At 37.4% G+C, this 19,046-nt stretch overlaps 1 protein-coding gene across 2 annotated transcripts in view; it reads right to left on the minus strand.

Annotated features, from left to right (window-relative positions):
- Positions 1-19,046, minus strand: part of TDRD9 (tudor domain containing 9) — an 84,186-nt gene that overhangs the window by 18,382 nt on the left and 46,758 nt on the right. For both annotated transcript variants that reach the window (XM_074583851.1, XM_074583850.1), the window contains exons 10-22: positions 15,589-15,643; positions 15,350-15,434; positions 14,666-14,723; positions 13,935-14,039; positions 12,463-12,560; positions 11,954-12,085; positions 11,094-11,256; positions 10,947-11,010; positions 10,402-10,465; positions 6,495-6,539; positions 5,482-5,535; positions 3,252-3,368; positions 2,191-2,298 (exon numbers count right to left, since the gene is read on the minus strand). In XM_074583851.1, coding sequence (XP_074439952.1) covers positions 2,191-2,298; positions 3,252-3,368; positions 5,482-5,535; positions 6,495-6,539; positions 10,402-10,465; positions 10,947-11,010; positions 11,094-11,256; positions 11,954-12,085; positions 12,463-12,560; positions 13,935-14,039; positions 14,666-14,723; positions 15,350-15,434; positions 15,589-15,643 — 1,148 coding nt within the window. The remainder of the gene's footprint in view (positions 1-2,190; positions 2,299-3,251; positions 3,369-5,481; positions 5,536-6,494; positions 6,540-10,401; positions 10,466-10,946; positions 11,011-11,093; positions 11,257-11,953; positions 12,086-12,462; positions 12,561-13,934; positions 14,040-14,665; positions 14,724-15,349; positions 15,435-15,588; positions 15,644-19,046) is intronic.

Here is a 19,046-nt window from a genome sequence, read left to right on the forward strand (position 1 = left end):
GGAACCAGGAAAGAGGGGAGCCCAAGATCCTCAGGAGAACGAGGAAGACAAGTAGCAGAATACACATCCTGAAGTCTAGGACAGCACAGTTTGGTTTATTCAGGGAACTGGTACATGGGATACCATGGAAAGTTGCAGAATCTCCATCCTCACAGCTTTGTCCAAACCCAAGTGGGTGAAGGCTTAAGCAACATGGTCTAAATTCACTGTTAACCCTGCCTTGACCTTATCACCAGACTAGATGACTTCATGAGGTATCTTCCAAATTGAATTATTAAACGATTGTGTTATTCTTCTTGGGTTTTAATCCTGAAACCACTACAAATTGCTGAAGTTACTGGAACTACAACATCTTTTCAAAGGCATTCTGTTAAGAATAACATTCTAGTTAAGTATACTGGATTGCATAATGTTAAGTATAGTGGATTCTATAGAACGCATATAGTTAAGCGTAATGGATTATAACTTTACCACGTATGGCTAAGGAAACAAGAGAGAGTCATGCATTTCACAAATTCTGTGAGCTAAACCAGCCTGAAAACTAACTCCACAAAGCAACAGAATAGCTTTCTCCTACTTTTAACACCAGGCTCACTCAGGAGGGCAGACAAGATAACAACGTAAGAAAAGGGCATGTGCAGTCAAAAAAAGAGCAAGACTCCAGCAGCACTAATTTACATTAGTTTAAGGCTGTGATTTCACAAGTATTCACATGCCACTGTAGCCAGATAGCCATTTCTTTACCTTTTTCCTACTCAATCATTTTTCATAGGAGATCTTGCTTTAATACGGAATTCACAGAATTCCTAACTAGCAAGTTCAAACTTCTGGACTTTGAATTATTTTTCAGGGGCTACACAACTGTCTGTTCTTCTCTTTGTTTGTTACAATCTTAGGCAGGAAAGAATAGATTACTTTTAGAAAATCTTCATATACATTGAAGTTAGAGCGCTAAGATCAGCTGCATGGTGAAAAACACTGTCTAGGTCAGACTGCAGAAACTGCCTCAAGCAAGATGATTTAGAGAGACCAGACAGTGGGAGTAATAATTGCCTTTTATAACTTTGGCATACACCATTAGGAGCATGATACAGCTATAAAATTAGTCTCTCAGATTGAGAGCTCATGTAACACACAGCACTTTTTCCAGGAACATCATTTACACTGATGAAGACACAGCAGCTACTTCTTCCTTCTTCAAGATAACAAGTAGTTGATATACAAATAGATCAAGAGTTACACACATTAAAAGTAAATAGCTCCCTAGATCTACCAGTTTAATCTTAATCAATGTTGCTGTGGCAAGATCAATCTTGTCTTTATTCCACCAGATTGCATCCAGTCTGTTAGACAGGATCTTTTTTTTTTTCTTCAATATCCTTAAACAGTATGTTAAAAACTTCAAAAACATACATAAATGTGTTTGTGCACACATATCTGTATAGAACTAGCCTCTCTTCTTGGGTAAGCAGTAAAGCATGAAAAAATTCCTTGTCAGTAAGATTTTATGAGTTTCTCTCCTACTTTTTCATATAACTATTTTCTCTTATGCCAATACAAGTCAATGAGGCTCACTGGTTTGTAGGTTTGTTTTCTTTAAGCATAGGTCATGGTTATTTTACAGTGTTATCCCTAGTTCAGATACACCAAACATTTTCCAGGTTTAGATTGTGTACTATTTTGCAAACTCAACACAGCCATTTCAAATATGCACATATCGATCAGATAAAAAATATTTCTGAAAGAAGATAAGATGAAAGCAGAGTGCAATACCTGAGTAACCTTAAAGCAACAACCACATATGCCATGCACTATCAAGTAGATTACAAAAACCACTAAAGTTGCAACAATACACATCATAAATACTCACTAAAAAGTACCCTTTATAGTCCTGTTCTAGTCTTCAAATCTTTTATTAGTTTTATTAAAGTTGTTTGCCTGTGCAAGACTAGCAATCAAATGCATAGAGGCAGTTCTCAATAGGAATTCTTCTAAAATTGCCCATCTTCCAAAATTGCCCATAATGTTTGTTATATCGGAAGAAAGGCAGATGGGTTACCAAGTGAGGATCAGAGTAGATAATTATTTATGTCCTTGCTCAAAACAAAACAAAACTTGAAAATACTACCCCAAACACTACTTATTTTTATTACTCAATTTTTTATTAAGTCATTCACTTCCTTAACATACCATAACAGTGGTTTTTGGATCTTTGCCAGCAAGGTCTCTCATAGCAATTTTTCCATCACATTTTCCAAAAGTAAAGTAGTTTGGATAGAAAGCACCAGCTATCACAACCTGAAATCAAGAGAATATTTTGTAAAACACAGCAGATTACATTCAGTTTCTTGAAGGGAGATACACTAGCAACATAAAGAGACACTGACAGATCTTCATATGAAGATTTTTTCCTGTCTCTTTACAGGAATTAATGTCACTTCAGACTAAACATTAGCTCATGGAAATCGTTAAAAACATACTTTCATGAAAAGAGTTCAACTTCTGGAACAATTTTACAATACTTTAAAATTTTTGTATGCAGACTTGCTCAATGAAAAGTGTAATTACTAGTGCTGATATCAAGAGGAGCCTCAATTTTACATAAATTCACATAAAACAGCTACATGAAACTTCTTCAGTTTTTATGTTACATCTTACAGTACTTAACAATTCAGTTCTGAAATGTCCACCGCTTACATAGTTAAACCAATTGCCACTGAAGCGATAAATAGGTCTGTGAAAATAAAAATCACTACTAATCAGTCCACATAAGACAAGAAATTTAACTGGAAATTTGACAGCGTTACAATAGCTGAAAGACATCAATTTCCCCTCTGCTCCCAAGAACTAACCAACCCGTGGTGGTCCAAACAGCGCACTCAAAGTGAAAACATCATTTTCAAAACTGTTAGTTCTTAGCCTTCCAACAGAAACCATCTTTGAGTATTCTTACAACTTTAATGAAGATTAGTCTAGATATGCAGTTTAATTCATCTCCATATGACTTGGTTTTATTTTGATGAACTGTCAGAAGTGAAGGGACAGCCAGAGGACCAACTTAGTGTGAATTCTGATCCATTAGAAGTAACATTAGTTGTCCTTCTAAGCTGCCAACAATAATTCCTTTTTTTTTCACCTGCAATCTCAAAATCTACAGAGAATTTTGAAACATGGGTGTAATACTAGTTCATCAGTACTCGTATTAAAAAATCCAGCTATAAATTCTGTAAATACTGGCTCTCCCCCGTTACCTGCAAAATGAAGCGTTGTTTGTATACAGATTCCGGATCCATAGCAGATGGCTGAGCATTAACACACATGTTAAATGCTCTGACTCGCTGTTTCAAGTTGTAAAATAACTCTGACACCTGAAATTTGAACTTTAAGTTACATATTAAACAGATCAAAACCATCCACAAATTAAAGTAAAATCTGTTAGTAAAAGTCTGAATAAGTTGGCAAACTCCCTTTCCTTTTTAGGTGACACTAGTATGCATTTCAGCTAATATACTGCTTAGCATCTCTACTTTGGAAAATAATTTCTTTACTGTGACTCAAACAGTTTTCTTGACATCTCTTTATAAAGTAGAATTTTGTAGTCACAAAGTATATTATGCAGATATGATACAGAAGAAAATTGGAAGAACTGAAATAACCTTTTACAAGATGTGATTCTCTCTCCATTTAAATCATTTTGGGTTTGTATCTTAAAAGGTAAAAAACACACTAACACCAGCCTGGACTTCTGCACCTAACTGTAGCAGTGCTGCACCCTCAGTTCAGCAGACAACCGTGATGACTTTAAGTGACATCAAACTTATGCCCTACAGCACATGCTCTGTTACGCTTTCAATCTGAAACATTTCTGAGAAGCTTCCATAAGCAGCTAGTGGTCCTGCAACCACACAGTGAATGCCTTCATTGTCCCAACTGATTTTGGAGCAAATGTAGAAAAGCAGTTCATCTGCTCAACTGCTTCATATCTACGTTTTCCTTTCTGCTACTGGCAGTTTTAGGATACTAAAAGTCCTGTTATTTTCCTCAAAGGACAACTACCATAATCAGAAACCAGTGTGTGGCTGCCTCAGTTCTGCAAATCCACCTCCACACAAGGAATTATAAAATTAGTATCTGAAAGCATGGCAAATAAAAACCCCCAGATCTTCTTAATAAGTTAGTGTAGTAAACTCCTGAACTATTATGTCATGCACAACCTCTCCTTTAATTATCTGAAATGGGGCCAAGAGAAGACCAACTACCCAGGAGACTATCATAAGACTGAACCTTCGGCTCTCCAGTTTTACTCAATTTCCTTTTTTCCCCCCCATCTTTTTTTTCCTTGATATCAGATAGACAAGCTAAAAAACTATTGGCATTTCTTATCCAGATGGTTGCTTGATATGAAAAGCTTTTTGGTTTTTTCCTGTGCTTTTTGAACACAGGCCCATTGCTCATGCCAAAGGTATGACCCGCTCGAATAACAGGCAAGGTCATGCTCTGCCAATCACAGCTATTCTGGAGTTTTACTTACTCCCCCTCTCAACATATCACATTAAGCTTGAAGCCCTTTGTGACGCAAAGTTTTCATTACTCGCTGCAGTAAAGTTAGCCCCACAAATTTTCAAATCCACTCCTTATATTATAACTGCATTTGCTTAAAATTATCGTAATTATAAGACAACAGTTATGTAACAACAGACAGCAGTCACACTACAAACAGTGTACTTGAGGGACCTACAGAATTAGCAAATAATACTGGAGGCCTCTTTAAAAAATGTTAGAAATATGTGAAACAGTTAATAAACACTTTGTTTATCCTAACAAAAGGAAAATTCCTTCCTCTACAAGCTAGCAGTCTGACTGCTGCCAACCCCCACTTCTGAGCTAAGGTAATACTGAATGTGCCAATCCTACAGGCCCCACCAGGAGCCATCTCTCCATCTTAGGGTTGGACTCGATGATCTGAAAGGTTCTTTCCAACCTAGACAATTCTATGATAATGTCAACTGTGGCAGTTAACAGGCTACTTAAAGAGTCCATTCCTCTCAGGCATGGCTACTTGGTCTTATTAACATATAAATCATTTTGAAGACCATTATTCACAAGAATGCACAGCTGGCTTTTTTAACATTACAATGATTTTCCTCACCTCTTTTCTTTGAAACCCTGTATAAACGAGGTTTCTGCAACCACTTGAGAGAAGAGAGGAGCAGAGGAGGAAATGCTGCCCAAATGTTTGCTCACTATGATCATAGCTAACAAAGCTTCTGTCTGATCTGTCAAAACTGTACTTGGAGTCCCGATATTCTCCCACAACTTTAAATAGTAATTCACTGTTTATTTAAAGAAAATATATATATACATATATATATAGTCAGATACATAACAACACATCAGGCTTAACCAAGATCTTAACATTTGTAGAGAATAAGGAAAGTTAAGTCCTTCTGCTTATAAAAATTATGATATATTTCATCTTACCTCTTTGACCTTCTTGATATGAATACCATTTGATCGACCCCACTCAAGCTCTTCCTGGAAAAGAAAGTGAGAAATGCAAATACAAGAATTTTTAGAAACTTGTTTCTTCTACTGGTAGTAAGCTTTCTCTCATATTCTTCTGTGTAGACACAAATAATAGTTATATACAGGGACGGAAGAATTTGATGTCATTTCACAGCCTTCTTTGCATCCATATCAATCAAGTACTATGACATGTATGAAAACATAAGACAATTATATATTTGACCAATAAACTATACTTTGGTTACCACCAGTACACCTGTGGGTCATCTAAATTTTTCATATAAACCCACAAGTCCAACTCCTCTGTGTTGCTAATTACAGGATCTACTTTAGGACGGACTCTTCTTCAAAAAACCAGAACTTCTTTATCTTGATGCATAGCTTTATCAGACAGATTCTGGCCACCTTGGCTACTCATTATAACTCAGTGTATGTTACACACTGGTGTTCATACAATGTATTATGCTCTGAAAGAAGCAGAGAAATAAAAAAGGTTTTATCTTATACACACAAAAGAGCCAAGAGGCAGCTATTACGTGCACTGTTTTTTGTGACTGATGCACATGAAGATCTTCCATCTTTTAGGGTTTCGGGGGGTGGGGGTGGGGGGGTGGGAGTGGAGGGTGAGATTTGTATGTTTCTTTAAAAAAATAAAAGAGAAACTTATGGCATATGAAAAGTATTTCTTTCAACTACAGCTGAATTTCCCTTTTCAGCTTGGATTTCGAACCCTCTGGCTACTGCTGATCCATCTGTGATAGGGACTGCATAAGGGATTGCCTTCAAATACTCAGCACTGGATTCAGAGACTCATGTTCTCTCAAAGCCTATGCTTCTATTTACTTATGAAAAATCGTAACTATTATGAAGGAGGATTGCTAGCAAAGATTCCTTACTAAGAATATAAAATATTCCAGCACCAAAGTCACCAACCTTGAGTAGAAAAGAAGAAATAAAGTTTAACTAACCTTGGGATGCCTCAGCTCCCCTTTTTCTTTGCAGGCCTGCCATGCCTAAGAAAGAAGTGGTGTAGTATTCAGGCACAAACTGTAGTGCTTTAGTAATTAGTTACTATAAATACTAATGTGACATTTAAAACTATGAACTTTTTTCCGTACCTATACTGAAGAGAATTTTTTAACACCATTTTAAAAACCAGAGATGCCCTTGGGCTAACACAGACTACGTATTTAAGCACAAGAAAATATAAGGAAATCTGAATCACAGCAATTTAGGTTGGAGGAGACTTCTTCAATTGTTCCAACATCCCACACAGCAGGACCAACTTAGATCAGGTTTTTGAGGATCTTGCCTACAAAACCCTGCTAACCTTGACTGACCTCATGGCCGAACCTGCTCTGAGCAGGAGACTGGACTACAAACCTCCTGAGGTCCTTTCCAGCCTTAATTATCTAAGGATTCTAGTCTAATACGAGCCTGCCTGCTTGGTTCCTCAGCAGATATAAATACTTCTCACTCTTATGAATAGTCTGACTCTATTTTGTTGCGGGTAGGCAAGAATTCTGAGTCTTTCCTTGCTCGTATCTGAGCACACAAAGTGGTGTGGCTGCAAAATGTAATTCTAAGGAGGCATTAGTGAAGGACTGGAAGTATGGCAGGATTACAAATGTTGTACCATGACATGCTAAAGAACAAGAACTGCTACAGGAAGACCATTATTCTGCCTTCAAGTCAGCTACGAGGTTATGCATGCAATGCTGGATCTACAGACTGAAAAGGAGTTCAAGCACTATTGGATAAACTAAAATTACGTATACTGCCTCAAACTTGCCATCAGTTCCTGCAACTAAATTGGAAACATAGCATTTAGGTCACTGAATTTCTGGGCATAGCTTAGAGACTGTGGATCTTTGCACATTCCAAAAGTGGACCGAGCATGTTATGTTCCAAGGCTTAAAATGACTAAGTCTTGATTTGTGTTGGGAGTGGTACGATAGCTACCTGATAACACAGCAACGCACAACAGGTTATCCACCTAGTTTTCTGAGAGGAGATGGACTGAGTATTAAAGCACGTGCAAACATTCATGAATAAATAGAAAAACTTGTATGCTTTGATTTGATGCTGTAATAAAGCAGCCTACTTTCAGAGCCTTTCTTTTTCCTTGCTTTGGGACAAAAGTAAGAACAGTAAAGAACTGATTCAGATATAATTCTGATGTGGATGCCTCCCAGAAAGCAGGGCTAGAAGAGAAATTAACATAACACTTCTCTGACATCATTTTTTCTCTTAAAAATTCCTTCTTTTTAAATCGTATCACGTAAACCAGGCTGATTTCCCTCAGTTCTCCTCTTTCTACTACCAAAGCTTTTCACTTTTTCTACTTCGCTAAAACCTTTCCATAAGCAAGGGCTTAAGATGTGATAATGATTCACAGAACTTCAGCCTGCCCTGGAAGAAATCTAATTTGAATCTGGGAATTTGAAAACAAGTTCTTTCCCTGTTCTTTTCTGATACTCAGACATTCAAAACAAAGCCTTCATACCACTCACACAGAGACATACTGCACAGGTAGCTCTTTTGAATGTTTGTGTTTATTCTCCAGGACAACATACTGGTTTATCGAAATATCACCTTCAGATTAATGGGACACAAGGGAAATATAGTACACAACAGGATACGGGGAATTCAGAAAAGATGATGCTTGAGCCCCAGGATCAGTGACTGCATGTGGCATACGTGCCTGTGTGTGCTTCATAAAATTCTACTAGAGTACTGAAAAACAAGTCAGCTTTCACCAAAGTAAAAGAAGGCCACCATACACAAAACAGAATAAATTAAATCTGCAGCTGAAGATTTTGGAGTCCCCAGGAGACTACAGAACAGGTCAGACCATCTGTAATGGAAGATGCTGGATTTTGAATAGTAAATTCCTGTAGCAGAGGTCCCTCCTATGCTGTACCAGCGCCCCTTGTAACTGCAGGGATTGACCTCTGTCCATGGTACCTCGATACCGAACAGCCGAGTACAGAAAAATCACATTTGGACAGAATAAAATATTACAAAGTCAAAGCTATGAAGTCTGGAAAAAGGACACCAAACTCATTCTGTGGTAGAATTTACCGGCCAAAACTGCCCCCAGTTAAAAGGAAGCTACCAACATCACTGCGTCTCTGGCATTTATTTTTGGTTATTACAATAGAGAAATAAATGCCACAGAAAAGCTGTACGTTTTTCAGCCCTGACCAAAGCGGATTTATGATGAACTACAATTTCCTCTGATCATCGGTGGATTGCCTACACAAAAGCACAGTAGCAGGAAAGCCACAATCATTCTGGAAAAGATGGAAGTTCATTTATATTCACGGCCTGAGACAAAACACCTCAGTCCTGCTTTAAGCTGATACTAATGTTCATTTACAAACACTTCAAACCTACATAGATAATAAGCTGACCTGAAGCAAAACATTACAGATAAAAGACACAACTTGCTATCATTTGCAGTGTAACTTCTTAGCTAGCAGACTGAAGTAAGTCACACCACAGTAGTTCAGTGTGCTTTTGGATCAATCAGTATCTGCAACAACAAAATGTCCCTGTGTAAATCCGTTCTTGCTGACCTCAAATGGGACCTTGTCCACACACCTATTAACTGCTGAGAGATGAGACTTTTATTGCAGAACAAATAAGGAACACTCGAAACCTAGAATATACTCTTTCTTATGGGAATTTTATCCTGATTACTGCTAATTGTGCAAATTACAGGAGACAAGCTAGACAAAATAATAAATGCTTTATCGTATTTAATTTTAAAAAATTAGGTATATTTCAATTCAACAGCATTTAAACACTTCCAAGGTTGATGAAAAACATTCTGCCCCCCCAAAAATGGTATTTTCCTAAAAAACTGTGGTTTATTAGGAAGTAGAACTCAGTGTGATTAAAGACTTTCCTGAACCACTGAAGACTGTATGGTCTGTGTATCTGCAATTTGGAAGAGAGGTCAAATACAAGTTTCTTGCTGTCCATGACAGGGCTTTTATCATTCCCTCCTACAAAGGCTCAGAGACAATTTGTAAAAAAAGTCCCGAAGCAGAACAGATGTAGGCAAAGTATTAAGACACAGGAAAATAAACCAAGCAGACCTTCAAGAGAAGCATGAGAAGGCACAGTACCAGTTAAGTATTACAGTTCAGAAGACTTCAGTCTCATAACAAGATTTGTGAACAGCTGCAGTGGGCTCCTCAGTAGCACACAGACGGCAGATATGCTACACTAGAAACTTGTTCAGCAACTCAAGTTATTAATTTCAGAAACTTCATTCTGCTTACTGGTTAGCCATCATTTGTTCTGTTAGAGGCAATGAGATATCAGTTTTATAGTAGCTGGAATGACACTGGTAAGCTTTCCTGGATTGGAAAGAATCTGCCTCCCCACGTAAAACAGCTCTTTTATTGAAAGGATCACAGGGGGTCAAGAGAACCTGAGCCTTTGGTTCCCCCATCTTTTTCAAAATCTGTTCTTACTTCTAGCAAGCAGAAGACTGAGATAAACAGCATGCTCTCACTCTCTTCCTCCACCCTGCGTGATGCTTTCCATCTGCTTAGTAGAACAAATACCTCAAAAGCCATAGGAGACTGAGAAGTAGGGAATATACTCAGAAACTGAGCCTTGCAACTCATTTTATCCATTTCTTACACCTTACTTTGATGCAAACTTGTGTGGCTCCTTCACAGTGGTAAAAATCAACTCATCAGAACTAGTGATGTTATACAGTAGGACACAGCCTTCAAAAAGCATCACTAAGTAGACAGGAGTAATGTGAAGTTTTTAACAACTGATCCTGCAAAGGTGAGAAGCTCCATCTAAGTCTATCAGATTTCACTGTGAGATAAGCCAGAAAAAAAGACTTACCTTAAATGCATTCAAAATTGCAATACAGTCGCTCTTACTATTCCCAGCAAAAAAAAGTTTGTTCCTGGCAATACGAACAGAAAGAATTATGAACAATTTTATTTTTTCTTCAAATATTCAATGTATTATACAGCTCAGAATGCTACACTATTAACACCTTCCAGGTCAATAAATTTATTGCAATTATTTGTTCTTATTTACATCTCCTTGCTGAAGGGTAAACTGTGTGGGCAGGATAGCAAAGATTGTTTTATTATTATTAAAAAACAAACGTTAATAGACACTGCCATGTGTTCACGTCAGAAAGGCAAAGCTGAAGAATCAGGTCCTCGTACTCAGAAAAGGATGAGTTGGCTCTGTGGTAATAATTAATTCACACAGAAATAAATTTCAGTATCTTGGCTGCCCTGGAAAAGCTGCTTTTTGCATTGCTTGGCACTTGGACAGAAAATTAAACTCATGGCATGAAAAATTACATTTAGTGGTCAACTTAGTCCTCTGACCCCTAATGTAGTCAGGAAGTTGTAAAACATTTAGGGTAATACCTGTATCCATCGACATGCTGTTTGAAAGGCACTGCAAAAAAATTCCGCAAAGAGAGTGCTGCAGCTACAACAAAAACAAATCAAAATGAAAACCTGAAAATCACTTGGTTTTGGAAAAATGTTCTCACGTGTTCTTCTTTCAGTTACCTATAATAAGGCATTCTTCTAAGCACCCGAAGACATGCCCAAGGACTATCAATTTTCCAAGATGCAGATCCACTGGCAACTGTGTCAATACATTTCCTAAGAAAGTCAGCTCACCATCATGTAGATTTTCTTCTGTTTGCACACTAGTTGTAAGTGCTCCCAGCTAAAGAAATTAAAATGTATTCACTTGTAAAAGTTGACAAAGTAAATATAAAATCAGTTTGTAGGAAAACAAGACAAGAAGCAAGCAATCTCAAAGCAACATCACTTAACTGTAATTGAGTTGAAGTTCTAAAATAAATTTTAAAAGCCTAGTATTTTGAAACGAAAGCTTCTATTACATATACTGAATATAAAAGCAAGCTACAAGTGATATAATTTCTAATGCACTTTGGAAAAGAAAGAGTTTAATGCAATGAACGTTCTACCTCATATCAACTTCATAATCGAAAAGCAAAATGAACAACTTCCTTGTACATGTCCGAAGCGGATCTTCAGGCTGACCATTATACATTGTAAGGTGTAAGCGTGTGATTTTGCTACTTATTAATAAACAATTTAACTTACAGAGTTCAAGTTCTCTTACTCTTTTTTTCTATTCTTTCTCACCACAGATGCCACTTCACAAACAGTATCATTATTCCCTGATGAAATTATAATCCTGTTTTAATGAAATAACTGCAGAAATTATGCTCAAGAGGACAGTAACCAAACAACAGTCAAATGTGAGAAAAGGTTCTTTAGACACAGTTCCTATTTCAGGTTCCAAATAAGGCTACTATTACCTTAAATACCAAGAACAACACTTCTCCAGTACATTTTTATTACCTCAACTGTAACAACATTAAAAGAATGCCTACCTCTTTCAGCTGAAGTATGGCACGTTCAATGTCACCTACACTGGGTGGAGAAAGAGCTGTTGCCAGTAAGGCCTTTGGTGCCCCCATATCAAGCTTTTTTATTTTTAAGACTGTAGTTCCCAATGGACAACGCTGCAGGGAAGACAATGTTATTGTTACTTTCCCCCCATGGGAAGTGTGACAAAATATTTCATATGAAAAATAAATTAAAGTTTACAATTTAGCAAAACCTAAAATTATTTTTGTCTAACTAAGGATATTTTTGAGTAGCTTGCTTATTTCTAATCCACGTCCATTTTACTGCTATAATGCACCTCCTTCTATGAAGAAAACCATGTGGAATGGTCTTTTTCAATTATTTATCAACTTGAATTCAACACTCTTGCTGTTATTAATAACTATTCAAATCACACACCATCTTCAGGAAAAGTAAAGCAAAACTTCTTGTTATTGTCTCTGCTATGACCACATACATTAAAAAGATTTTTAGTGTTCCCCGTAAGTCTTACCAGTATCTCAGGTACTGCCTTCTCCGGAATAAAGTCTGTCCAGAATTCCTTGTGTACAAGCCTATAACAATACCCTTCCGAAACACGTCCAGCACGACCTTCACATAAAATAATAAATCACTAATTTGTAAACCGCCTGTTTCCAGCTATTCAAAACCTATCCATCTACAAGCCTTCTGGGCAGCTGAGCACCATGTGACAGCTGATACCGCAGGCTGACCAGTATTTTGCCCTCTTGCAGCAGACAAGCCCAGTGGAGACCTTCTCTCTATCCTTTCCTACATAAGGATCAGATGAAATAATTTTGCTTTCATAGCAGCAGTAACTAACACAAGAGTTACTTAAGTATTTCACTCAAATACCTCTTTCACATAACTGCCCTCAGTTCAGCATCCATCTCTCAGCTGAAAAGACATGAAAAATCCTGCACTAAAATACACTTCCTCAAAACCAGGAAAAGGCAAGTTCTACCAAATATAAATTTAATATCAAAAAATATGTCAACGCAAGTTTTAGCATAGCCCCAAACTGAAGATTCTATATGCACAGTAAATATGCTTTGCGTTTGTATTTCTTTACAGAATGAGTATATACTTGGATTTCCTATTTGACTCCATAGCTAACAAAAATCTTCAATGTAAACAACTTTTAAGATACCATGATGAACAGCAGAACATCTTTATGATGTACTATTTGTAAAAGACACACTGATTCAGGAAGTCTACCTTCACAAATCCAAACACCATCCACTTCAACAAACTAAAGACTACTCCGCTCAGTGGGATACTCTACTGGAGAATTAGGCCATATTTTTAAATCATACGCATAGCAAGTCCAAGTCTGTTATGCAAAATGCTGCTTCTACTGGTTGTATATTGGCTGGTTGTCAGAATCTACACTGACCCAGAACCAAATGGAAATAAAGCTGTGTATTGGGTTTGCACGGCACAGTTTTGGAAGCAGGGGGGGCGGGTTTACACAAGTGGCTTCTCCGAGAAGCTGCTTAGAAGCTTTCCCTATGTCAGACAGAGCCAATGCCAGCCAGCTCAAAGACAAACCCACTACTGTCCAAGGCCGAGCCCATCAGTGACGGTGGTAGCGCCTCTGGATTAACATAGTTAAGAAGGGGAAATACTGCTGCACAACAGCAGCCAGAAGAGAGTGAGAATATGCAAGAGGAACATCTCTGCAGACACCAAGGTCAGTGACAAAGGAGGGGGAGGAGGTGATCCAGGCATCAGAGCAGAGATAAAACATTTCTCGGGAAAAACATCTGAACAAAATAGAACATTCAGGCATAGCTGTTTAATCACATTTTAATATCCTGACATGGTAAGGAATTACATTTTTGAATAAACTATTATGGCAAAAATAATCCGTGCTTCTTATTGTAAATAAAATGAAAAGCAACATAGAATTCTCCATGAAGGCTGGCTTCTAAAAATCCTTTCCATTACCTATTGTCATCTTACCTTTTCTTTGATTACAGTTCGTTTTAGATGCCCAGCAAAGTCTCAGACTTTGGTAATTAGTTTCCTCATCACAAACCAAAGTTCTACTTAAGCAGAAATCTACCACTGCAATTAAGAAAAAAAAAATCTAGTATTATTACAGAACAATTTATCCTCATGGCAGTGGCAAAAATACAAGTTGGTTTTGTGTTATCAGAAAAGGAAAGTTTCAATTATTTGAAGACCAATAAAGAGAACACTAGATTTATAAACAACTAGACCCAGCATACTCTGGATACTACAATAACTGCAAAGAGATTTTAACATAAATGTAATTAACAGTTAGTGCAGATAGCAAGCATTAGAAGGCAATCATTTCTGCATTTATACATTCTATATTAGAATTTGCTTAATCTGATGCAATTATTTCAAAATATAGTCAGAATGGGAATAAAAAGCTTAACGTACTTGTGACATGAGGTCTGATTCTGCTTATTACTGCATTTAAAAGTATTTTTTCTCCCTCCAGTAAAGATTAAAACCAACATCCCACTCAGTAGCTCTATTTGTTCATATATTTGGATTTAAAAATGTTCTCGGTTGTTAAAGAAAGTTTTCAACAACTGTCAGAATTAAACTCCAACAGCAATGCCTTGTAAAATGGTGACACGTTGCCGAGATTTAGGCTAGCACAAGTAAGGAAAACATTACAAATACAGTATATACCCAATTATGAGATTTAGAAGACTTACCATACTTAACATCAGGAACTGTTACAGAACTCTCAGCTATGTTTGTAGATAGAATAACCTGAGTTTTGAAGCAAAAAATGAATAATGAATGCATAAAGAAAAAATTACATTAATGTTTCTACATGAAAAATCCAACTTGCTATGAAGAAATATAAATGTAATGGCAACATAGTATTTCTGCTCTGCGTATTAAAAAAACCAAAACCTGTATTTTCTTGTCCTAAGATCAGAAAAACATAATAAAGTAGTATAGCATATGACAATACAGAGGAAGAATGGAAATACTTCCTTATGCCTTTGTTGTAACAAAACATTACACTACTAGCAGTGATAAAGAAAACCAAGACACAAGCCAAAATGTGAGGTACAAAGCAGGTGACAGACCCCCATACTAGGGGACCACTTCGATATGCAGTGCCACGGGCAGCATACTACTGTTATGCAGGTGGAATAATCGACAATCACAAACTATTCTGAAGGACAGAACTAGTGTCTCACAATAGTTTAAGGATAACTTTCTGTTACTGCATTTCTCCTGAGGTCTAAACACCAATTAAAGCAACAGCTTGGTAAGAAAGTCAACTAGTTCACATCTTGAAAAACCAAAACTGCTTTGCCCTCACACAATGGTTCACACCCTAGCAAAAGGTTTCACACACAAAGTAATGATTCAACAATATTTACTTTTCTGTAGCCAGGAGCTGTAGCCAAAAACACACTACTTTGTTCCTCTAATGTCACACATGAGTGAAGTGGGTATACTTGCCACCTAAAGAAAATATATTAGTGACATATTTACTGATACAAGAATATAAAAATTAACTACACCTCTGTGCTAAATCATATTACGTACTTAGAACTCATACAGCAGAAGGATGCATGCTCAAGTTTAATTGAACTGAAACAAGTGTGGTCTAACTTACCTTTTGTTAAACATATTTGAGAGACGTGAGTGCAGGTATCTTATTTCCCTCAAACCTAGGGAAAAAGTAATCAAGAGTTTGTTTTCTTTTTAGTGATCACTAAATTCTAAAACAATTCTCACACCTACTTAAATTCTTAATTGACTTTCATTATTACCAGCAGAAGAGTTAAACAGTAAATGTAATAACAAGTCACCGAAACACTGTGAGTCAATTTTTCAAGAGTCATTGTCCATAATTTTACACTTACTAAAATAAAATAGCAGCATCAGATACAAAGGCCATCTGCCAGCATCCAATTACTATCCCTTGTTTCAGTTCCTTACCACTGACAACGCTCACCACATGCTGAATGTCTGGTTTAGGATAAATTTGGATATTTCAGCCAAAACAAGCTGTTTCCAGGGCCAAGAAAAAAAATAAAAATTATCTATTTCTGCCTTAGCTATGTTACCTTTGGTAGTTCCAGTGCCCATTCTCTGGGACATGGATTTCACATCTGCCAGGAGAAACTTAGGACTACAGGATTTTTGCAGTCTTCCTGAATACCTCCACAGGCATAAACCCGAGAATCTGAGTTTGCTTCTTATTGAGACTTCAATTCCAAAAGCCTCATTTCCTAACATCTGTCAAACACCGGACCTCCCCAGTTGAATATTAAAGATGAAATTATTCTCTAACTGCAATACAGGATTGCTGCAATTTTCAGTGAGGCTAAATGCAGTCTGAGCCCCTGGATGTGAAAGTTCTCACACTCTTTAGATGACTGTTACTTGACTTCAGAAGTGAGATGGAAGGAAGACAAATGCAAGCGGAGGAAGAGAGATATTTTCAGGAAAGATAAGAGAGAAGAATAACTTAAATCAGAAACAAGAGGAAAGAAGGAGATGTGATGGTCTGGAAATTGTGATTTAGTTAAGGTAAGCAAGGAAAAAAGGCCAGAAAGCAAGAAACTACAGCCAGAAAAGGTGGAATGGATTCAACAAGAAACCAACATGTTGATAACACAAGGTTGTCTAGGAAAAGAAATTGCAAGAGAACATGGAGATCAGTCAACTACTGGAGTCAGGCTGAAACTGGAAAAGAAGGGGAAGCAACTATAGGTAAGGGAGAAAAAAGATGTCAGGGAGAACAGGTGAGTTGGAGAAGAAAAAAAAAATGGCGGCGGTGGGGCAATTTAAGTGTTTCAGGTATCTCTTTTGTGTGAGGCCAACTACGGGGGAAAACAATGTCACTAGAATCTAAAAAAGACAAGCCTAATTTACACCACAGCTCAAATGAAGTAAGAGTAATTGAGAATACAAATAACTGGCCAAATAACAAACAAAACTGATAGGACAATAATGAAGCAATTAACAAAGCTCTAAGCAAAACAACTTCAGCGCTGCAGAGAAAAACATGCTGACTGGGAAACAGAAAAATATTACCACTTTTAAAGATTATTATAATATAGAAAAAATGTCTCTGTTCATGAACTAGAGCATGTAATTAAAAGATACAGAGAAAATGAAAAGAACACCATGATATCGTCTGTATGGACATGGCTTGCCAGACAACTCGATCCCACCAGCTATTGCTCAACTATCTTGACGTCTACCGCTTCCTACTTGCAATGCTGCCCGCTTACACATTTGAGTAAGACATCGAGACTTAAATCCAATTTATGTTTAAAAACAATTAAAAGAAGCTTAATCCACGATTGGTAGAAGCAGACTACAAATAACCAATATTAACAGTAATTATTAATCAGTCTAGTAATTACTCACTAGACACAGCAAGCAGTATCTGCTGCCCAGTTCTGGAAGCGTCAAGAGTTGATCATGACGCCTACAGAACAAAAGGCTGCCACCAGGAGAGACAGATCTTGGAATGAAAAAGAAAGTAGTAACAAAATCTGTTTGGCAAATGTACCAGGACAATAATGAGAGCACAGTATGGAGAAGCGCAAAAGAAAATACAAAACAGACAAAGAGACTGACACAAGTAGAACAGATAAAAGCTTAGGACAGTAGCATCAGAATCCCTTTGAGAGAAAACCCTAAAGCTTTGAGCTATGCAATTCCTGCAATCAGCAACCACATGAAAAGCACAGAGAAAACAGGCCATCCCCATCTTCTGCAAGCTCCTGGAGTGGATAACAACCTAGTGATGCTTTCATTTAGCCTGTCAGCTAGTCTGGCAGAAGCATGTTATATACTTGAAGGTGTAGCTCAGTGATGATTCAGTCAACAGAGTCCAATTTATTCTTTAAGAAGTCTAGAGAACTATACATCAACATATGTGCTCAAGAAACATTAAGGTTGTCATGTCGAGCACTAAAACAAAGAATGCCAGAACTAAGATTGGTTGTGCAAACAATGCAGCCTACTGGGAACATATTTATGCATATATGTAAAAAAAAAAAAAAAAAGAATCACTGTGCAGTTTAACATGGCACTTTGTATCACCTAGTACCTAGGGACAGACTAGCTCTGGAATTAAAGGAGAGCTGAGTATTGAAGGGTATTTATCTGTAAGAATCAGACTCAGTAATGTAAAATTAAGCACTGAACAAGACAGGCAACTACAACAGGAAAGGAAAACACGGCATCCTACTCAAGACAGCTGCAGCTGCTCTATGGAAGCAGATTCTGCCCCATCACTGAGTTGCACAGAGACAGTGGGCAAAAATCACTTCACAGTACTCCTCAGCACGGCACTACTCTTTCTGGATGCTGATGCTTACTCAGCTTGAAATGTCAATGGGAGTGTTGTTTTGAATGTACAAAACACTTTGTAATTGTAAGAACTCAAAAAAATCTAGGCATCTCATCAGTGTCCAAAACGCAGAGGTTATTTTTACCCAAATCTCTGTCTCAGCTGCCCTCTTGTAAACTGAGGGCTCCCCTCCCCTTTTCTCCAGTTCTGTATAAAGATTACTTGTGAAGAAAGTTTCAAGAGCTATTTGCTAATCCTCTGTTGAAGATCAGTCTTGAGTATCCAGTTATAAAACAGGCCAAAGTTAAACTCTGAACAACAACAATAAAAACCAAACCTGAGTACCAGCTCATTCAGGAAGTACTGTCTACACAGGTTTTCGTGAATTTACCAAGTGTATTTAAACAGTAAGTTTCTTTTTATCTGCTGCAGTTATAAACCATGAGGGATAGCAGCAGTTGAAAGTGCTAAAGAGTAATTTCAGCCTGAAACAAAGACTCAAGAGGGCCTGAGGAAATCTGAAAGCACACCAGACAACAAGAGTATGAGAAGCCAGCAGCAACAGAAATGGTCTCCCTACTTTATTAGGGGCAAACTGGAATGGGTCCTACACTGACATGATGAAGTAATTTCTTCTACGCATTGATTTCATAGAGAAGGTAACTAAGAAAGGCAGCTGTAATGCCTTTTAGCTGATGGCAAGCATCCTCCACTGAAAGCTACTCTGCAACTGCTGGTGTGCTCTGTTTCTAGTCCTAGTA

The sequence above is a fragment of the Larus michahellis genome, chromosome 4 (genome assembly GCF_964199755.1).
Source record: "Larus michahellis chromosome 4, bLarMic1.1, whole genome shotgun sequence".
Classification (NCBI taxonomy): Eukaryota; Metazoa; Chordata; class Aves; order Charadriiformes; family Laridae; genus Larus; species Larus michahellis.